General features: G+C 41.4%; 1 protein-coding gene across 2 annotated transcripts; it reads right to left on the bottom strand.

The window, feature by feature from the left end:
- Window positions 1-6,027: 6,027 nt before the first annotated feature.
- Window positions 6,028-17,064, bottom strand: desma (desmin a). 2 transcript variants are annotated; one of them, XM_071525774.1, is made up of 10 exons: window positions 16,416-17,064; window positions 12,778-12,838; window positions 12,295-12,390; window positions 10,514-10,675; window positions 10,267-10,392; window positions 9,944-10,054; window positions 9,220-9,329; window positions 8,984-9,036; window positions 8,139-8,230; window positions 6,028-7,061 (listed from the first exon to the last, which is right to left on the bottom strand). In XM_071525774.1, the coding sequence occupies exons 1-10, from the start codon at window positions 16,997-16,999 to the stop codon at window positions 7,020-7,022; spliced, it is 1,437 nt and encodes a 478-aa protein (XP_071381875.1). In that variant the 5' UTR covers window positions 17,000-17,064; the 3' UTR covers window positions 6,028-7,019. The 2 variants fall into 2 exon arrangements, with proteins under 2 accessions (XP_071381875.1, XP_071381876.1); XM_071525775.1 differs by lacking the exons at window positions 9,944-10,054; window positions 10,267-10,392; window positions 10,514-10,675 and having other exon boundaries at window positions 9,220-9,296.
- Between the last annotated feature and the right edge of the window lie 1,861 nt (window positions 17,065-18,925).

Below are 18,925 nucleotides of genomic sequence, written 5' to 3' on the forward strand. Positions count from 1 at the left end.
GACTGCGATATATATACATATGCACACACACACACGCACACACACACACACACACACACACACGCACACACACACACATACTGGAGGCTACTTCAAACCCCTGTGTCACAGTTGGGGATATAACACCTAATTTTACCGTGCCAACCTAATCAACTGCCTGTTAGAGCGACAGGAACTCACTGTGTCCCGAAGGCGACGTGGTTGAGTCCCACACTGGGTTTCTCATCTCAAAACTGGATCGCAGTTATTTGGTTTGATTCCATTTTTGGTTTTGTTTTTTTGTTTTGGAGAATGTGAAAACTCTTAATGCAGACACAGCAGATAGTGCTACTGCTCCTCTTCTTTTGGATAGATCAGGAATTGATTGTGGTCAGAAGGCGATGCGGTCAAATCTCACTACTCATCACACACTTGGTTCCAAACCCTGTCTGTTCTTGCACTGGTCTGGAAGAGATTGAACATTTGCAACAATTTAATCATGAGTGGACTGAAATGTCACTTTGAACTGTTGAAAGCTGTTTTTTTTTTTTATGGACAAGGTCACATGAGTACTCAGCAGGAGTCCTCAAACCACTTGAGAGTTTCAAACAGAGGGATACTCAAAGTAGTTGAGTATTCTGGTAGAAGAATAATCAAAGTACTCAAGTCTCCACAGGAGGGCTGCACCGGTTGAGGTAAAAAGGATCAAAACATCACTTTTAACTTGTCATTATAAATGAGTTTTTCTTTCAGACGCGAACATAATGCTCCAGATGGCTTTCATGGAGTCAAAGTAACACTTCTACCTTCAATAAACCTTGAACACTTTCTTTGCTGAAAACTAATTAAAGGAGGATTTTGGCAAGGATTTGCCTCAAGGATTCCTTTATGAGCACTCAGAGGAAGTCGTACAACAGCTTAAAATGACAGTGAAACTGTATAAAGCGCTGTTCACGCAGAAACCGAAAGACAGCTCTTCCTCCTCGGTTTCTCCAGTGAAAGGTCACTCTGTGAAGTGAAGTGTTGGTGAAGTCAGTCTGTTTCCGTTGTCTCCTCTGAGTCCAGACTGAATCCAGACACAGCAGCATGAGACTTCCTCTTCTACGGCTTATAGAACAGAAACCAGTTATACATGTAAAATTCTGTTATTGCAGGAAAAAATTATGCTCCTCTTCGATGAAAAAGGATGATCAAACAATGTCAGTTCACACAGAAAACAGTGTTTTGATCTTTTTCTCGTGGATACTCTCTCAGTGAAGTGTCCTGGGGAAGAAGATGATGTTTCATTGCCTTTGTTGCCATTGCCCAAGCGGGATGTGCTTTACATTAAGCTGCCTCGCTTGACGGGAACATCTCATCTCCTTCCCTCTGCCTCTCGCCAGCTGTAGAACTGCAGGCTTGACCAGGAGAAAGAGACAAAAAGATCCCACAATGAAGATCCACACCTTCCCTCTTCTCCCCTCATGCCACTGAATTTAAAATCCTTTTTTCTGTCCTGACAAATAAAAAAATAAAAAAGTACATTCATGTCCCATTTCCACTGCTCATCCCAAAAATGATCTGGTATTAGAGAATTCATCAGCTATTTAAATATGTTCTTAGAGCATGCAAAAAAAAGTCACTGCTTTTAAATTCTGGTCACTGTCATAAAATCTGTTTGAGGGTTTGATGTGAAAAATAAGTGACAGTTAAAATGTTTGAGGGTTTGTGTGTGTGTGTGTGTGTGTGTGTGCGTGCGTGCGTGCGTGCGTGCGTGCGTGTGTGTGTGTGTGTGTGTGTTTGTGTGTGGGGACACATGATCAGCCCTGTAGCAAGTAATGGACTGTACCAAATATTGGTCAAGGAGAGGGGAGTTCATTCCAATGTGTGCAGGAGATGCTGTAATTTTTTCATTTTTAGTCTCTTTTTTCCCCCAATATGCCGGCCTAGTTTAAAATGTGAATCTTTGAGTTTGGATGAAGTGCTAAATTGAGGAGGTTTAAAACGAAGAGGAAGATAAAACGGTGTTCTCTGTGCGCTCGATGGCACAATGTGAAAATGTGAAAGCACTTGCAAATGGCGCCCTCTACTGTTTACTGCTGGACCTTTTATGTACTGATGGGGAATGCTGTGTGTGTGTGTGAGCGCGTGTGTGTTTCACTTGTAAATTGAACTGTGCTCATAACATATGTGATATTGTTGTGCTGTACATCCAGAGAGGTGAGGACGTTTGATATGTAAAGAAAGTATTTTCAGTACAGTAGAACTTTTTTTTTTTTTTTTAATCTGAACCCCTTTGCATTTGAGGTGAGTCATTACTATGAAATGTAGCATAGTGAGTAGATTATGGCACTAACACTATCTACCTAGTTCCTACTTGCACCAAATGGTACTGTAAAGTCCTTTGGATGAAAGACCCAATGGCATAACTTGAACACACTGAAACACTGAAATTCAAGACCAGAACTAATTCCAAATTCAAAACCTGAATGCATATGCATTTGAAATGCTCTGTCAGTCTTAATTAAGTTTAAATGCCTATAGCTGCATGTCTTAGCAAGGGCATTCCAAGAAATACATCAATGGATCACACGTAATCATTTGCTTATTTCACATCATCAGATTTTGCTAATTATGCCTATTGGGATAGCGTGTGTGTTTTCTGTAGACTGGGCAATTTGATTTGAATCTGAATGATTTGTGAGGTTTAGATGAAGAAAAATATACTACTGTACTTTCAAATACTTGAATGATGCTGGATTTAGCAGCAGCTGTAGCCCTTTGTGTGCTGGACTGGGCACTGGGACCAGTCAATTCACCTTAACCCTTTACTGCATGAGAATCCCCATGTGTTTCTTTCCGTCTGTATCCAGTGTGTCGTTTCTGTCAATGTGAAAACCCGGTAACCCCAATTCAGTTTTGTGGCCCCAGGGTGCACAAGACACATTCCAAATCCACTGAGGTAATTCAAAAGTGCAGAAGGTTGTTAATCTGAAAGGTGAGGTTTTTTCTCTCGACCACTTCATTCTGAAATGTACTGATAGCATGAGTGAGTCTTTGTAACATAGTGTTCTCTTTTGAGCCCAGAGAAAGGACCAAACTATCTGTTCTGCCACAGTGAATGGGCCTAAGTGACAGGCTCTTATTAGCCGAGATCCAAACTGGAACAGGCAGAGACACATCCTCTTCTCTTCTCGCCTCCTCTCTTCTCACCTCGCCTCTTCTCTTCCCTCCTCTACTCATTTCCTCTTCTTACCTCTTCCTCCTCTCCTCTCTGTTTCTGCTGTCTAAGAAAAAGGGCTTTGAAAATGTGAAGATGTGAGTAATTTCCCACCTCTTGTCATGTGACCATTATGCTAAGACACCTTCTATTCTGCTGTATTAGCGTTATCCCTATAATTTTTTTTGCAGTAGTGGTGATTCTGGGGATATTTTGGTTGCACTTCCGTCCCTGTTTTGGTCCCCTTTTGTGGTTTTAGTGCAATTTTAGCATCAACACTGTTCTTATTTGGGAACAAATAAGAAACTGAGCATTGGCCCTATACTTGTTTGTAATTTGGGGACAAAGTGTGATAAATTATCGAAATATTTTAAATGGTCCCTTTTTCTTACTATCTCTTATTTTCTTGCTGTGGTCGCCCACCACTGCTGAATAAAAGTAGGGGAAACACTGTACTATATTGTATATACTGTAATGTAAATAGTTTCTGAATGTACATATGTTTGATTCCCTTTTCTTGTTTACATCATGATCACTTATTATGTAACTTATCTGGTTCATTATTTTCTAATGGAGTAGACCTACATAGTGTATGACTGTTTTTATATTGTGTTATGACTGTATGTCTGATTGGTTTGATTTGCCTGGTAGGTGATTTGCACTTCTGTCTGTAAATTGTTGGTTTTCATTCTCGTCCTGGGGTTTCAACGTGTGATGTTGGAAATCGGCAGACAAACTGAGCCTTTTGTTGACTTTGCAGTTGCTCTGATTATCAGCAGGGGGTGATATAAGGGGAGATAAAGGGGGATGGCATCTCCCTGGTTGGAACAGAAAAAAATCAGTAAATAATTGCAAAAGTTTCACCTTCTCACCAACCCCTTGTTAAATTTGTACAAATCACCAATCATTATCAGTCATTATTATTATTATTATTATTGAGCATGTATTTATATGGACCTGAATATGATAAACATTGTGATTCTACAATCTCTGACTACTTTCTATATATATTTTTTTTTAATCAATTAACTGATAACTGGCTGTACATGTTTTGTGGCATATAAAAGATTTTACAATACATGAGCAGAAACTGATTGAGTACAAAATTAATAAGTATTTTCATAGCTCCTTACCGAAAATAGGGTTAAAGAAGACTTACATGCATGCACACACACAAGTACACAGCTATTTACGTGCAAAGAGTTGCACACAAACACCAATAGAAGTGCAATCATGAGCACACATACTCACACACTGCATATTACACACACACACACACACACACACACACACACACACACACACACACACACACACACAGGGTGGGTCTCTAACATATAGAGAATAAGAGAAACTGGAGATGAAAGACACTAAAACCATCTGACATTAGATTTTCCAATTAGATACTGTATGTTTATTCCTTGTTATGTTCATATTTTGTCTTACAGTAAGCTGCTCTGCAAGTCACAACCATGACAGAGAACCAGATAAAGCGGGGAAAGATAAAGCTTCCAGGTAGTTTGCCAGTTGAGTTCATCATCATGATATTCCTCTCAGCAGTGGCAGTAATGTAATCTAACTGTTTAAGATTGAGGATGCATTTGCATTGCAGCTTAACAACACATTTCACTGCTACAGTTATGCAACAATACATAGTATTTCTTGCAACTATTTTTTGACAAAATGCAAAGTCAAATCAGGATTGACAAAGTGTTTTCCGGACCCTAAACAGTCAAATATTAAAAGAGCTTCATGCTCACCCACATGTATCAATTTATGACGTTTTTCTTATGCCTGAACCCTGAAATCAGTTGACAGAAATAACTTGCTTTAGCCATATGCTGTCTGCAGCTCAGTCGATAGAGAAAAGGTTACAGAGATAAGCTGTGCCTCGTTCCATGGAAATGGCACAGAGGAACACGTTGCCCTTTTAAATTGACCCTTAATGACTGGCAAACTGTTGCCATTGACAGCTGTTGCCAAGAAATAGTGATGGATGCAGGAAGTCATAACCAACATTGCTGTTCTAATTGCTGGATAAGAAGTTAAATGACTCTCTCCCTCCCTTTCTCTGTCGGTCTTTCTCATTATTTCTCTCTGTGTCTTCCTCCTGTTTCTCTCTCCCTGTGTCTCTGTCTCTCCTTTTCATTGTGTTTGTTCCCTCTCCTTTTCTCTCCTGTGTCTTTTTTCTCCCTGTATCACCCGTCTGTCTCATTCTCTTTCCTCGCATACTCTTTCTTTGTCTGCTCTCTTTATATCTCTCTCCTGCTTTCTCTCTCTCTCTCTCTCTCTCCCCCTCCACCCCCTCTATCCTCCCCCCTCTCTCTCTTTCTGTTTTATCTCTGTTGACATTTTCAGTCCAGTGACTTCAGACACAGACTCAGTAGACTATAATTCTTGTTGCTGTGCTAATCTGCTTTCTGCGGGAAACAAAACACGACTGGGGCCAACTCATTAACAAGCCATTGTTCACTTTCGCCTGCACCAAGAGCGGCCCTGCTACTGATAATTTCAACAGGGCCACATCTCCTATTTGCGTCGTTATAGGAGTGAATTAAATGTTAACAGTGGGCGTCATGCTTGGCTGCAGAAGCTAGTGTCATTTTAGAAAGCCAATGCAAATGCACATCAGATGATGAATGGAATGGGTAGAAACAGTTCAGAAGAAACCAATGAAAAGGCACAAAGGCCATCTGAGGAATGCTAATAATGAGTTGAAGTATTAGACTGTGTTTGTTTGACACAGTCACTGTGCTATACATATAAAATAGAATAGAATAACATTCATTCTTTACAAAATCCCTTATGAAATTTGTTCCTAAGTGCTAATAAGTGACACATGGGGGTAACAAAAATCTTTATTGGAGATCTTTGGCACAGTGAAACAGTGTCACCTGGTCGCCCACACGCACAAACACACACCCTGCACATGCTATTGAGCTCCTACTTCTAACATGACTGAGTTCCTTATTCATTAGACATCCATGTTTCTGACATTTTTCAAACCTAAGACCAACCTCTCACTTTCCTTAAATTGGTTATACCAATATAAGGCGTCATTGATCAAGTAATGTACTCTTAAATTTGAAATAACTTGTAACGTGTGCAGTCAAAACATTTAAGCTGCAAATTAGACAGTACTGAGCAAGCAAATGTCCCATTTACAAAATATTTTTTTACTATTTCATTAACCATTTCGGGTCTTCCATCTTGCGAGTCTCCCTCAGGATGCTGATGTCTTTTATTTTTTCCTCTGACTTGTGATACTCAATAGCCACTTCTCCACACCAGGACCAAGGAGGGCTAGAAAGGCCAAGGCCAATACAGCATGTTTATAACACAAGATCTAAAGCCCTGTTTGTTTATTTGAAATTACAGCCTTGCTGATGAATTATTTTTGCAGACACAAAGTCACAGATATACGTTTTGGAGGGAAGGTGAGTGACAAGTATTGTGTCAGCGCTGGAATGCCCCTTATTTAAAAAAAGAAAACAGACTAAAGGCAGTGGCAGCCATTGTGCCTCCACACTGCATCTGTCCTGTCTTAGTACTATAATGCTCACATTGTGTAGAAATGTATACTGGTTGCATTAACTTGTACCATTTTGTGACCCCATTTGAATGAACCCAAATGGTTTAATGGAGGGAGGCCAAATGGTCAACATATAATAGGTGGATCTATGATGTCAAGTGAGAGGAGACAATTTCTCTCTGCTTAGAAAGGCTCTTCTAGAAAGGCTCAGCTTATAAAAGGCCATGGTAGTGGTAGGAAAATGTCCATTTTTATATAGTATTTATTTATCTGTTTTATATAATGTTGTATAATCATGCTTCTTCCTGTTTACATGATGTCTTGCTGGTGCTGTGTGGACTCGCTGACCACCTGAGGAGGAGAGAGGAGAGATAAATGGTTAGGAAGGAAGCAGGAAAGCAAGAAAGAGATCCATTTTATATGTAGGAAGGGATGCTCCAGCATCACTGTGGCATATAACAGGTGAACAACTACTTTCCATTAACAGTGAATAGCATCTATTGTAGTGTACCACCCCGCTCATGAGTGCAGGTATTCTTCAGTGAGGTGTGCAGGGGAACAGTAGCCGCTGACAGTGATTAAGCTGCTTGTAAAGGCCAGAGTGGAGGGTCCTTGCTGTTTACTTAAAGGTGCCTTTTATAGGTCAATGCACACTACTAGATTTCTTGATCTAATTAAAGACAAAAATTGCTATTGCAGCTGAAAATTTCAATATACACTCTCTGCATGGTCCATGTTTGCATTGTTGTCAACAGCAACATCTGAATCCGCAGAGCTTCCATACTAATATGAAAAAAATAATCCCAGATAGTTTATATAGACTACCACCAGCAACTCCTCATGTCTGTTGATTGTCTATGTATCGCCTATGATATCAATGAACAATCAAATGTTATTTATGCTATTCATTTATACACAACCTCTGCAACTGATGGATACCCAGAACCCTGCACGTACATGTGCCTTTTTGACATGGAAAATGCAAAGGTATAAATCAAACTTAATACGGGCATTTTCTCTCTAAATCTGGTAGTGTGCATCTCCCCATAGTGAATTACAGATGCTAAAAAGTGGGTGGGGTATTGAAACCAGACTTACACACTGGGCACTAGCACCCTCGCTCATAGAAAACTTCATCTAGATCAAAAATATAACAAAACGTTTTATTTGGGAAAGTATGAGTGTTATCTCCTCAACAGCTATGAAATAGATGCAACAGTTTAATACAAGGCTGTGCGTGTTGTATGTGTTTGGGTGTGTGAGTGTGTGTGTGTGTGTGTGTGTGTGTGGTGTCTGTGAATGCATGTAAGTTGTTGTATGTGCATGCTGAAAAGACTGAGGCAGAGAGAGGCAGAGAGATAAACAGAGAGATTGTTTGCATGTTTGCATGTGATTTTGAGTCTGTGTGTGTGTGTGTGTGTGTCTGACCTCTCCGTCGCGGGTTTCGATGGTCTTGATGAGCACAGTCTTCTTAGAGTGAACCTCTGAGCCGCGCTGATGCTGGGACTCAGGACTGGTCTCTGTAGAAATGCATTAATCTTACATACAGATCTTGCAATATTACATAAACTGATAAATTAAACTCAGCTACAGTTACATAAGGCGGGATTAGTTCAGAGACACCGAGAGGGTTTTACCAGTGTGTAAAATGGGTGCAATGTTGCTGTCCTTTTCCATAGAACTAAGAGTGTTGGCTTTGAATATAAAAGGGCCTCCATAACATGGTGATATGCATTTTAAGCGACAGCCATGAATCAGGACTGCGAAACTAATTTGGCTGCCACTGAAAACTGTAACGTTCAAACTCATTTAAATCAATGACACTGATGTATCTTAGCTGTGTCTCATACATCATCCTTAATCACTGTTCAGTGTTTTCATTTAACTGGCCACAAAGTGGAGCAAAGGGACGTATTGATGTGGATGAATTGCATGTCAGGATTGTTAATACATCATGTTGATAGACTGAGTCATGGGATTATTGATATGTGGCTTCTTGTTGATGACTCTGCCTCTGTGAATCAAGCTGCCAGGAGGGTTTTTGACATGTCATACAGCTCCTCCTAGTGGTCAGAATGTGTCCCTGCAGCTAGGCACCATGTCAAGATCTCAAAATAGCTACTACCTTATACAGTCACAAGTGTTGGGGAGCTATAGTTAGTCTTTTTTTCCCCCCTGTTGACTCATAAACAACATGGATTTCTCCTCTATCCATCCATTCTTCCATAACATTTATTATGTGTCATGGGAAGAATTTGAATATTCTTTCCTACCTCTGAATCCAATGGAGGAGTAGGCAGAGTGGACTGGGGCAGTGGTAGTGATCCTGCAAAAAGAGGAAACACACACAGTACATTAATACAAAATATGAGTCAAAGACATTAGTGAAAAGAATTATAGCTCAGATAGTCTTATATTAGCATAAAGAGTTCAGGACTTAAGTTGTCTAACTTTACCCACATCCAAATGCACATAGCATACACACACACACACACACACACACACACACCTGCTCTCCTCTCCCTCCAGCAGCTTGCGGTAAGTGGCGATCTCAATATCCAGGGCCATCTTTACATTAAGGAGGTCCTGGTACTCCCTCAGGTGGCGGGCCATCTCATCCTATAAATCAGTACAATACATACAGTTTTACTGGCCTGGTCAAATAAACTTTTCACAAAGCAAATGCATGCATAGGCTTACATATCACAAAATCAACTAAGAAAACAATAACTGATGAACCATACAATTTAATGGTAACATAAACCAGTCAAATATTTGTAGTAGCTGTAGAAGAGAGCCAGAAACAGACAGCAGGTTTCAGTTGCACTGAATTTAGCTCCTTAATCCAGCTCCATGGCTTTTGCCAAGTAACTTGTGATTTTATACCAGCTGATCCTTATAATCAGTGATGCAGTGGCGAATAAAAAAGTGGGGAATCTATGACCTCCAGTCAGTGATCATCATAACTCATATAGTTTACATGAGCTTGATGCTACTTTATATAATGTATACTATGGATTTATGGCATAAAGATTAATGTAAGCCTAAAAGGTGGGTAAACTGAGTTTAGGTGGGTTTACCTTCCGCTAAATCCCTGCTTATATTGCAGAGCATATCACCATGGTGATGTCATGGATGTCATTGTTATATATTGACATGCCACAGCAACATGGCACCCATGGTACAATGTGGCCAAAAATCAAATGAATACATTTCAAACACAAGCAAATCACCTTCATCTTAGCGATCTCTCCCTCCAGCCTAGTGATGCTATCCTGGTAGCCAGAAGCCTCGCGGCCCATACGGTCCTCCATGTCTCTCATCTGACGCAGCAGAGACTCGTTCTACAGGGGAACAGAGAGATGAAGTTAGGAATGTGACAGAGTGGGAGAGTGAGTCTGAGAAAGAGAACAAGAGAGAGAGATATGAGGAAGGTATGTCATTTTAAAAAGAAAGAAAGGAGAACTATGACATAAACCAACAAGAGGAAATAAAATGAAGCAAATAAATAAAGAAGAGGAAGAATTATGTGACAGAAACTGCATCCACTACTCACGGTTCCCTTGAGTGAGTCGATCTCACAGGTGTAGGACTGGATCTGGTGCCTGAACTCCATGCTCTCCTGCTTGGCCTGCCGCAGAGCATCATTGTTCTTGTTCACAGCCTGGTTGAGATCAGACACCTGGGGAGAGAGGAAATGGGATTTTAGCAGGGCCACAGCTGGAGGAGACTGTGTGTGTGTGTGTGTGTGTGTGTGTCTGTGTGTGTGTGTGTTTCTGTGTGTCTGTGTGCTCCCACCCTACCTTAGACTTGTACCACTCTTCAGCCTCTGAGATGTTCTTGGCGGCGATGCCCTCGTACTGCATGCGGATGTCCCTCAGAGCGGCGGTCAGGTCGGGCTTCGACATGTCCATCTGGATCTGGACCTGAGTGTCCTGCATCTGGCTCTGCAGCTCACGGATCTCCTGCAAGGTGACAGGGGAATGAACAAATTAATGAAAGAAGGAATGAAGGACTGAATGTAGGCAGGAAGGAAGGAAGGAAGGAAGGGAGGAAGGGAGGAAGAAAGGGAGGAAGGAAAGAAGGAAAGGAGGGAAGAAGGAAGGGAGAAAGGAAGGAAGGAAGGAATGAAGGAAGGAAGGAGTTTACATTTGAATCTATACATTTTATTTATACAGGGGAAACACTGAAATCTCAAAACAACCATAACACATAACAGACAAGTAAATTCCGTTCAGAGGGTGACCTAAGGAGTGAAATATATCATTTCCACTATAAATTTGCGCAGTGGCTCAGGAGCAAAATCTTATCAAAATGTTATTACATATTTAGAACTGGAGAAGTTACAGTGGGCCGCTTTAGCACACTCTTAAAAAAGATGTGCCATTTTCTTCTTTGGGACAACGCACGTTTGTGTTACTTTGCAATACAAGATATATGAATAAATGTGTTATGTTAAAATGTGCTGTCATTAAGATATGTTGCGTTGAAAGTTAACACAAATGTGTGTTGTTCCAAAGAAAGACACGCATATGTGTTAAAAATGACATCCTTTTTTAAGAGTGCATTGTGAGACTTTAATTGTGAGAGTTTAAAATTGGTAAGCATTGGCCCCACTCAGCTGTCTGTCTGACTGACCCAAAGATAAAAATAGCTTTACATCTGTTCACATGCAGTACACACACACACAAACACACACACACGCACACACACACACATACAGAGCAGCTGACACGCTCTTTTCAGCCAATCAGCAGCTCAGCATTTCTGAGAGGTTAAAGTTGAGAGAGGGCAGAAGAAATGACATGAAGGGACCTCAAGTGTGCCTGCATGTGTCTGAATGTGCACTTTAAAGTGTGTGAGGGAACCAAAACAAATGTTTCATATTTCTGTTGCACTTATTGCATTTGCTTTGCATAAGAACTAAATGCCCAATTTGTGACATTTTTGCATTTGTAGAGAGAGAGAAAGAGGGGGGAGAGAGAGAGAGAGAGAGAGAGAGAGAGAGAAAGAGAATGCGTGAATGTGCATGATAAACATGTTAAACTGTACATCAGTGGGTGTGAATGTGAGTGTTGAACATCTGATCCCCTGCACAGCTGCATGCCGACAGAGGCGTAGATATGTCTGACATTACAGTATACCTTTACACAGAGCCGAGAGTTATATGATACACCCCACCCTACTGACATACCACAAATCTACTGCTTATATCATATCTATGCACGGAAATGAAGCTTGGTCAGACAGACAGGCAGATAAGGATAGTTACCATAGTTACAGTTAGTCACAGACAACCAAAGTGTTACGTCCAGTTCAGTGATTCAGTTCTTGAATTTGTTCTTTGCCAATGAGAGCCAATTTGCCAAAAAGAGCAAGCTGCAGTGGATGCTGCGATACTAATGCAGCATAGATGTAGAATAGATACATGGTGGCCTCACTAAGGATGATGATGATGATGATGATGTAGACGGACAGACAGATAGATAGACAGATGGACAGACAGACAGACAGACAGACAGACTGATAGACAGACAGATAGGCAGACAAACAGACAGACAGACAGACAGGTAAACAGACAGACCTCTTCATGGATCTTCTTGAGGAAGGCAATCTCCTCCTGCAGACTCTCAATGCGTCTCTCCAGGTCCAGCCTGGCCAGAGTGGCATTGTCAACATCCTGGATGGAAACACACAAACAAATCAATGAATCAGTAAGTGAATTTATAAATAGATGAATGTATGAATTATTGAAGGAGAAAGAAAGAAAGAAAGAAAGAAAGAAAGAAAGAAAGAAAGAAAGAAAGAAAGAAAGCATGTCCTTGAATGTGAACGACAATGTCAATGTGGTAGAGAGAGAGAAGAAGGAGAGAAAGCTGAGATCGGGGAAGTGGTTGGTGAGAGAGACAAGAGGAACAATGGAGATGGAAAGTCGTTGTAGAATAAGAAGTAAGACAACAGAGGAAGGAGGAAAGACTCGAGTTGCACTTTTTTCCTTCAGGCATTGAGGCAGGAAGAAGGAGGATGGAGATGTAAAGGAATGATTTTATGATAATAGAAGACATACGGCTCTGAAGGCAGACAGGTTGTTCTCAGCCTCTTCCTTCTGCTGAACCTCCTCCTGCAGTCTGGAGAGAGAGAGAGAGAGAGAGAGAGAGAGAGAGAGAGAGAGAGAGAGAGGCAGACAAAGAAAAGATGAAAAAAGAGAGGAAAGAGAAAGATAATTAACTAGAAGGTTAGTGCTATTATTGCTTGTTCGTGAGTCGGATCCGGATCCGCTCCAAAATGTAATGGGTTCTTCCTTGGCCCATGCTACACCCTTCCACGAAGTTTCATGAAAATCGGGCCAGTAGTTTTTCCGTAATCCTGCTAACAGACAAACAGACAAACAAACAAACAAACTAACAAACAAACGGCACCAAAAACATAACCTCCTTGGTGGAGGTAATAACTCACACTTGATGCATACTAGTTAGGCTTTTGATAACTGAGACAGGGTTTCCTCATCATTACTGAGGATTCTGACTAAATCACTTGGCACACAAAAGTAATTGCTTCCATTTCAAATACAAAAAAGTGCTTGGAAGCATTGTCTCTTCCCTAAGGACCAGTTAGTAGACGGAGTAGCTAGTTATCACCTCTCATACCTCCAGCCCTCTGCTGTCTGCTCTCTCTGCCTGTCTGGAGAATATACAGGAATAGAACTGACTACACAACAACTTATCACAATCTAACTTTTCTCTCTTGCGTGCATACACACACACACACACACACACTGACACGTGCACTTGCTCTTTGAGTCCCTAAGCTGTGTGCAGCTGCTGTCATGCTGTCAGAGTTAGATGGGTCAGGGTAAGAGAGGAATGGAGGTCTGCCCTCGGCTGATACTGTTTCCAGAATTAGCATTTCACCATCCTCCCTAGCCGAATCCCTGGGAAATTCAGAAAAGAAGAACTTGCTATAGCTAGTGAACAATTCAACAAGCTGTAAATGGTGTCTGTGGTTGGTAGCATCTGCTTATTTGGGAGCTTATCAATAGATGTTATATGTTATGTTCTACTGTTTTACAGGTTTGAATAATATCCAGGCAAATATTTAATAAAAAGCTGACCCATAATAGGCCCACTCATCAACGTTAGGCTTAACACAATGTTAGCTGAATGTAGTAAATGTAAAAAGTCATGTAGCATGGTGATATTTTGGTAACACTTTAGATTACAGGCCATTACTTACGCAGTAATGACCGGAAATAACTAAGTAATATCCAAGTAAAATAGATGTAATAACTAGCATTATTATTAGATATAGCATATATAGCATTCAAATGACTGGTACTGTAATTACTGAATAGGCTAATATACCACTAAAAAAAGCTGCTTTTAGCCTACCAATAATTGTATTAGATAAGTGGCACTATCACACACTTTTAAAATTTTGAAAATTAGGAAGATGCTCCATATTAACTCTACGCAAACAACAACAGAAAACATCAGAAACCCCAGAACAGGCCTAGCTGCTAAAAAGCATATTTTTTTTACTTGTATATTATTCAGTAATTACCAGTCATTCTAATGCTATTTAGAGTTATTACATCTATTTTACTTGGATATTACTTAGTTTGTTATTAATGGCCTGTAATTTAATGGGTTACCGATATCTTTTACATAGGCCTACTGTATACATACAGTACAGTTAGTGTGGATACCACTTAGTATTAGAAGTAGAATTTGGTGACTCTATCTCCTCTACAGAACACTGTCATCCTAATTTATTGGACAGGCCTGATCAAACTCTCAGCATGGACATTTCCATCTGTGCCTTTCCTGTAAGACTCCTTTTCATTTTCCTGTTCACCCCCTTGTTGTATTTCTTTATGGTTGCTGTTGTGTGTTGGGCAAATATCTTTTTTTTTCTATCTTATGTCTTCCTGGTACAGCAAAGTGTCCTGGGAAATATATCTTTGTACGGTAAATTTGTTTTTACAGTTTATGATCTAGCAGCTGCTGGTATCCCTATATATCCTGCAGCCATTCTATGTGTGTGTGTGTGTATGTGTGTGTGTGTGTGTGTGTGTGTGTGTGTGTGTTGTAACAGTTGGCAGGCAGGAGGTCTCTGTGTATAGTTTGATCTCGGACGGGGCGGCAGGTGCTCTGCCATGCGTGTCATGTTGCCGCAGGCAATAACTTGAAGAAGAGAGCTGATAGATCAGAAGAGTGAGTGTTTGTAGTATGTGTGTGTGTGAGTGTGTGTGTATGTGTGTGTGTGTGTGTGTGTGTGTGTGTGCACTTTCACACAGTCACTGATTTTACTTTTCTTCATTCTATCTCTCCCTCTACACACACATATCATACACGAACATACTGTATGCATGTATGTATGTACTGTATGTATGTATGTATGTATGTATGTAGGCATATATATCTATCTATAACTCCATATGTGTTGTTGTGTCTGTATGTTTTCTTTGTTTTTTTGCCCATCTTTCTTTTTGTGTTCTCTCTCTCTCTCTCCCTCTCTCTCTCTCTCTCTCTCTCTCTCTCTCTCCCTCTCTCTGGCTGCGTTTGTTTTGACTTATCTATTGATTTATGTGCCTGCTTTACATATCTCTGTCTGTCTGTCTCAACTTTTTTCCTATGAGTCTTCAGGTCTGTCTGTCTGTCTCTTTCTCTCTCTCTCTCTCCCTCTCTCTCTCTCTGTCCCCCTCTCTTTCTCTTCCCCAGCAAAGTCTCTTGTGGGTAAATTATAAAACTTTTGTAAAAAGTTGGTGGACCGTAACACTCATCGAAGTAGAACAATTGGTATAGTATTCCTTTCTTTTCTTCATTGCCTAACCCTTTTGGGTATCTCTTACCTATTCTGATTTCGCAAACATCTCCTTCCTTTTTTGTTTTCCTTTCCTCCACAATGACAAAGAAACCCTCTGGAAATTTTGCTGCGTAGGCCCGGAGTTTTCTTTAATCCCACATGTTGGTGTTTTTAATTATTTTACTGCATAAATTAAGGAAACTAACTCTTAATCTCCTCTTTTTCCACTCTCCCCCTTCCCACCCCTCGCCTTCTTCTGCCTCTCCCTTCCAGCAATCTGTCGTTCTGTGTTGCAGGAATCCGCCAGTGAAGTTATGTAGTCTGTTGTCCAGCCAATTACACAAGTGCCATGGGTGAGAGACTCTCTCTTACACTCTCTCATTTTATCTCTTTCCCTCTCCCTCTCTCTCCCTCTCTCAACTACTCAATAGTGGTCTATTTCCAGCTGGTCTTTCTGGAACAATCTAGTACAGTGGCCTCTTAGTCACTTCCACCAAAGTGCATCAATATTGTGGGTGCTCTCACTGTTAAAAACAAAAGCCATGATATGAATCCAATCCAATGAAAAAGCCACATTAGTAGAGTGAGTAATATTCCAAACTAAAATGTGTTTTTTAAAGTAAATGATTATTTGCGGCCATTAGTCCTGTTTCTTTCAGTTTGAACTTCAATTGATCACTTTCTGTACCATTTCTCCACTTTGTCTACCTCCTCCCTCCCCTTTTCATCATTCATCCATCCACACACTCAACGCCGATTCATCCATCGATACAGTTCCATCCATCTACCCTTTACTCCTCTTACTTCAGCTTGAGTTTCCCTCCTTCATCCCTCCTTCCCTCCCTCCACCTACTGGATCTCATCTGTGATCCATCCATTCATCCCTCTACCCTGTCCTACCTCAGCTTGAGTTTCTGCAGGTCGTCGGCCAGGTTGTCTCTGTCCACCTCCACGCGGGCCCGCTGGTTGGTGAGGGCCTCTATCTGCCTCCTCAACTCTCTCATCTCCTCCTCGTACAGCTCGGCCACACGCCCGGGCCCCTCGCGGCCCCTCAGCCTCTCGATCTCCACCGTCAGCGCTGCGTTCTGCTGCTCCAGGAAGCGCACCTTCTCGATGTAGCTGGCAAAGCGGTCGTTGAGATGCTGAAGCTCGGCTTTCTCGTTGGTCCTTGTGTTGAGGAAGTCCTGGTTCATGGCGTCGGCGAGGTTGAAGTCGAGTTTCTCCCCGGAGTAGGTGCGCATGGCTGAGGAGGAGCCATAACCTGCTCCCCCAGCACCTCCGGAGGACATCCTGTAGCTGGAATAGGAGGGAGCGCCGCTGCTCTTGACCTCGTAGACACGGGAAGACATGTGGGACGAGGCAGAGCTGCGGCCACCCGCTGCAGAGGAGAAGAGGGAGGACATTGGGGAGGAACCGACGCCGGAGCCGAAGGTACGGCGGTATGAGGAGGCCGACTGGGCCGACGCGGAGTAGGACTTGCTCATGGCTGGCTGACTGGCTGGTTGGCTTGTGGTTTGATGCAGCTGACTGGGGTGCTGAGACCTGACTGTCCCACTGGGCAACTGGCAGAGAGACTAAATGAAGAAACGCCTTGCACTGGACACAGCTATTTGTAGCTTCACCACACCCACTCTCACTCACTCCAACCCCTCCTGTCTTTTCTCCCCCCTCTTTCCTCACCCCTCTATCTCTATTCCCCCTCCTTTACTCCCTCTACCTCCTACTCCCGTCCCCCGTATCTCAAACCTCTTGTCCTCCCTCTTGTCCTCCCTCCATCAACCACTAGGCCAACATTTTCAGGCCAGGCCCCAAACTGAAGAAAGTTTGCTTGGGTCCATATTTGCAAGATCTCCACCAATGGTTAAGGTTAGGGAAAGGGGGTGGGGGTGGAAAAGCTGATCCCAAGTCAGTAGTGAGAAGTTGTCCTGTCCTATCCCATCAACAAGGTTTTAGAAGGTTACTTTCAAGTTGTGATCTGTTACAAAAATAGTGAAGGAAAAGGAATATTGCTTTGTGACAAAACAAGAAAATATTAACAAAGTCTTTTTATTTGGCTATTGCATATTACCAGGTTGAAAATGTATCAAAGCATTGTGGCATAGCTGCTTTCATCAGGGTGCACCTTTCAGTTTACTGATTACAGATTACAGATTACCCAATCCCTGGATTACTGTACAAACTAAATTTGAATGGTGTTTGCATTGATAATCTGATTACGCTTTTCCTTGTATTCTAGTATTCAAGTATTTTAATAAATTACCTTTTTTTTTAAGAATCCTTAAAAATACAATTTTAAGAATACAATTTTTTCCGTAAATGCAACAGTAATTTTGATAGATATCATTTTTTCTGTAATCAAATTACTACAATCCCTTTATATGTCATCCACTACTCTCCAACCCTGCCCTCTACATCTCCACCCCCTTTCCAACCACTCATCTTTTCTCCCACTCCTCCTATCCTTTCATTCCTCTGCCACTGCCGCTCCTGTTTCCAGCCCTTGATTCAGCTGTCGAGGGGATCTGGTTTCAACTGCTGCAAAGGGCGGTGGCCTTGTGTGTGTGTGTGTGTGTGTGTGTGTATGTGTGTGTGTTTATGACTGAATGAATGAATGTGCTTGGAAAGATGCATGTGTGAGTGAGTGAGTCCCTGCATTTGTGTGTGTGTGTATTTATATTACTCAAACCTCTTCAGTCAGGAAAAGGGTCACAGTGTTGAGGAAGCCATTAGAGATAACATATGCTTGTTTCATAAAACATATCTATATATCAGTGTTGCGCTGCCAGAGAAGTGGGGAGGCGTGAAAGCTGGGAAACGGGAGTCTATGTCAGTCGCCAAAAATAGATCACATCCCATATTGCTTCACTAAAAATATATTTGAAATAGCTTCATATATATGAAATAGCTACAGCATGCTTAATCTAACTTGTCAGTTTAATTGTGCTGGAGAAACTAGATTCTACAGGATTCACTGCGGCAAAAACATAAAAAGAGAAATAAATAACATTTTAAAATTAAAAAAAAAGAATAAATATTAACAAATCATACATTTATGATGGATGAGACCTTAACTTTCACAACCTGAGACAGAAATTGTATTTTATACTGCTAATCTCTTCCAAAAACATTATATGACACTCATACCAGTGTCTTGATGTGACACTATAGGTTTTACAGTGTGTCCCTACCTTTTGAGTTGCTACCATTCCACCAGCTATAGAGTTACAGTACAATTATGTATTTACCCTTAGTTACATAAGGAGCAGAAAGGTTTGACTGATAGAGCTGCTGCCGGGAAGGTCATACACTCTCCACTTTATCACTAGTGCACCACTTGTATGGCTGACAGCTCTTCTCCACTAGACTCACACACACCCTCCAGTATAGTTGCAGGCATGCTTCAAGCATTT

Source organism: Centroberyx affinis, unplaced genomic scaffold (assembly GCF_046629955.1).
Source record: "Centroberyx affinis isolate AG114_WGS23_722 - 3 ecotype Tasmania unplaced genomic scaffold, CSIRO-AGI_Caff_v1 ptg001337l_1, whole genome shotgun sequence".
NCBI classification, from domain to species: Eukaryota; Metazoa; Chordata; class Actinopteri; order Beryciformes; family Berycidae; genus Centroberyx; species Centroberyx affinis.

Excerpts from the sequence above, each read along its gene's own strand:
- desma (XM_071525774.1), bottom strand. The coding sequence starts at position 16,999 with ATGAGCAAGTCCTACTCCGCGTCGGCCCAGTCGGCCTCCTCATACCGC. Across the intron at positions 12,391-12,777 it reads ACCTGTCTGCCTTCAGAGCC|GATGTTGACAATGCCACTCT; the intron begins GTATGTCTTCTA and ends GTTTCCATCCAG. Across the intron at positions 9,037-9,219 it reads CTGGAGGGAGAGGAGAGCAG|GATCACTACCACTGCCCCAG; the intron begins GTGTGTGTGTGT and ends CTCTTTTTGCAG.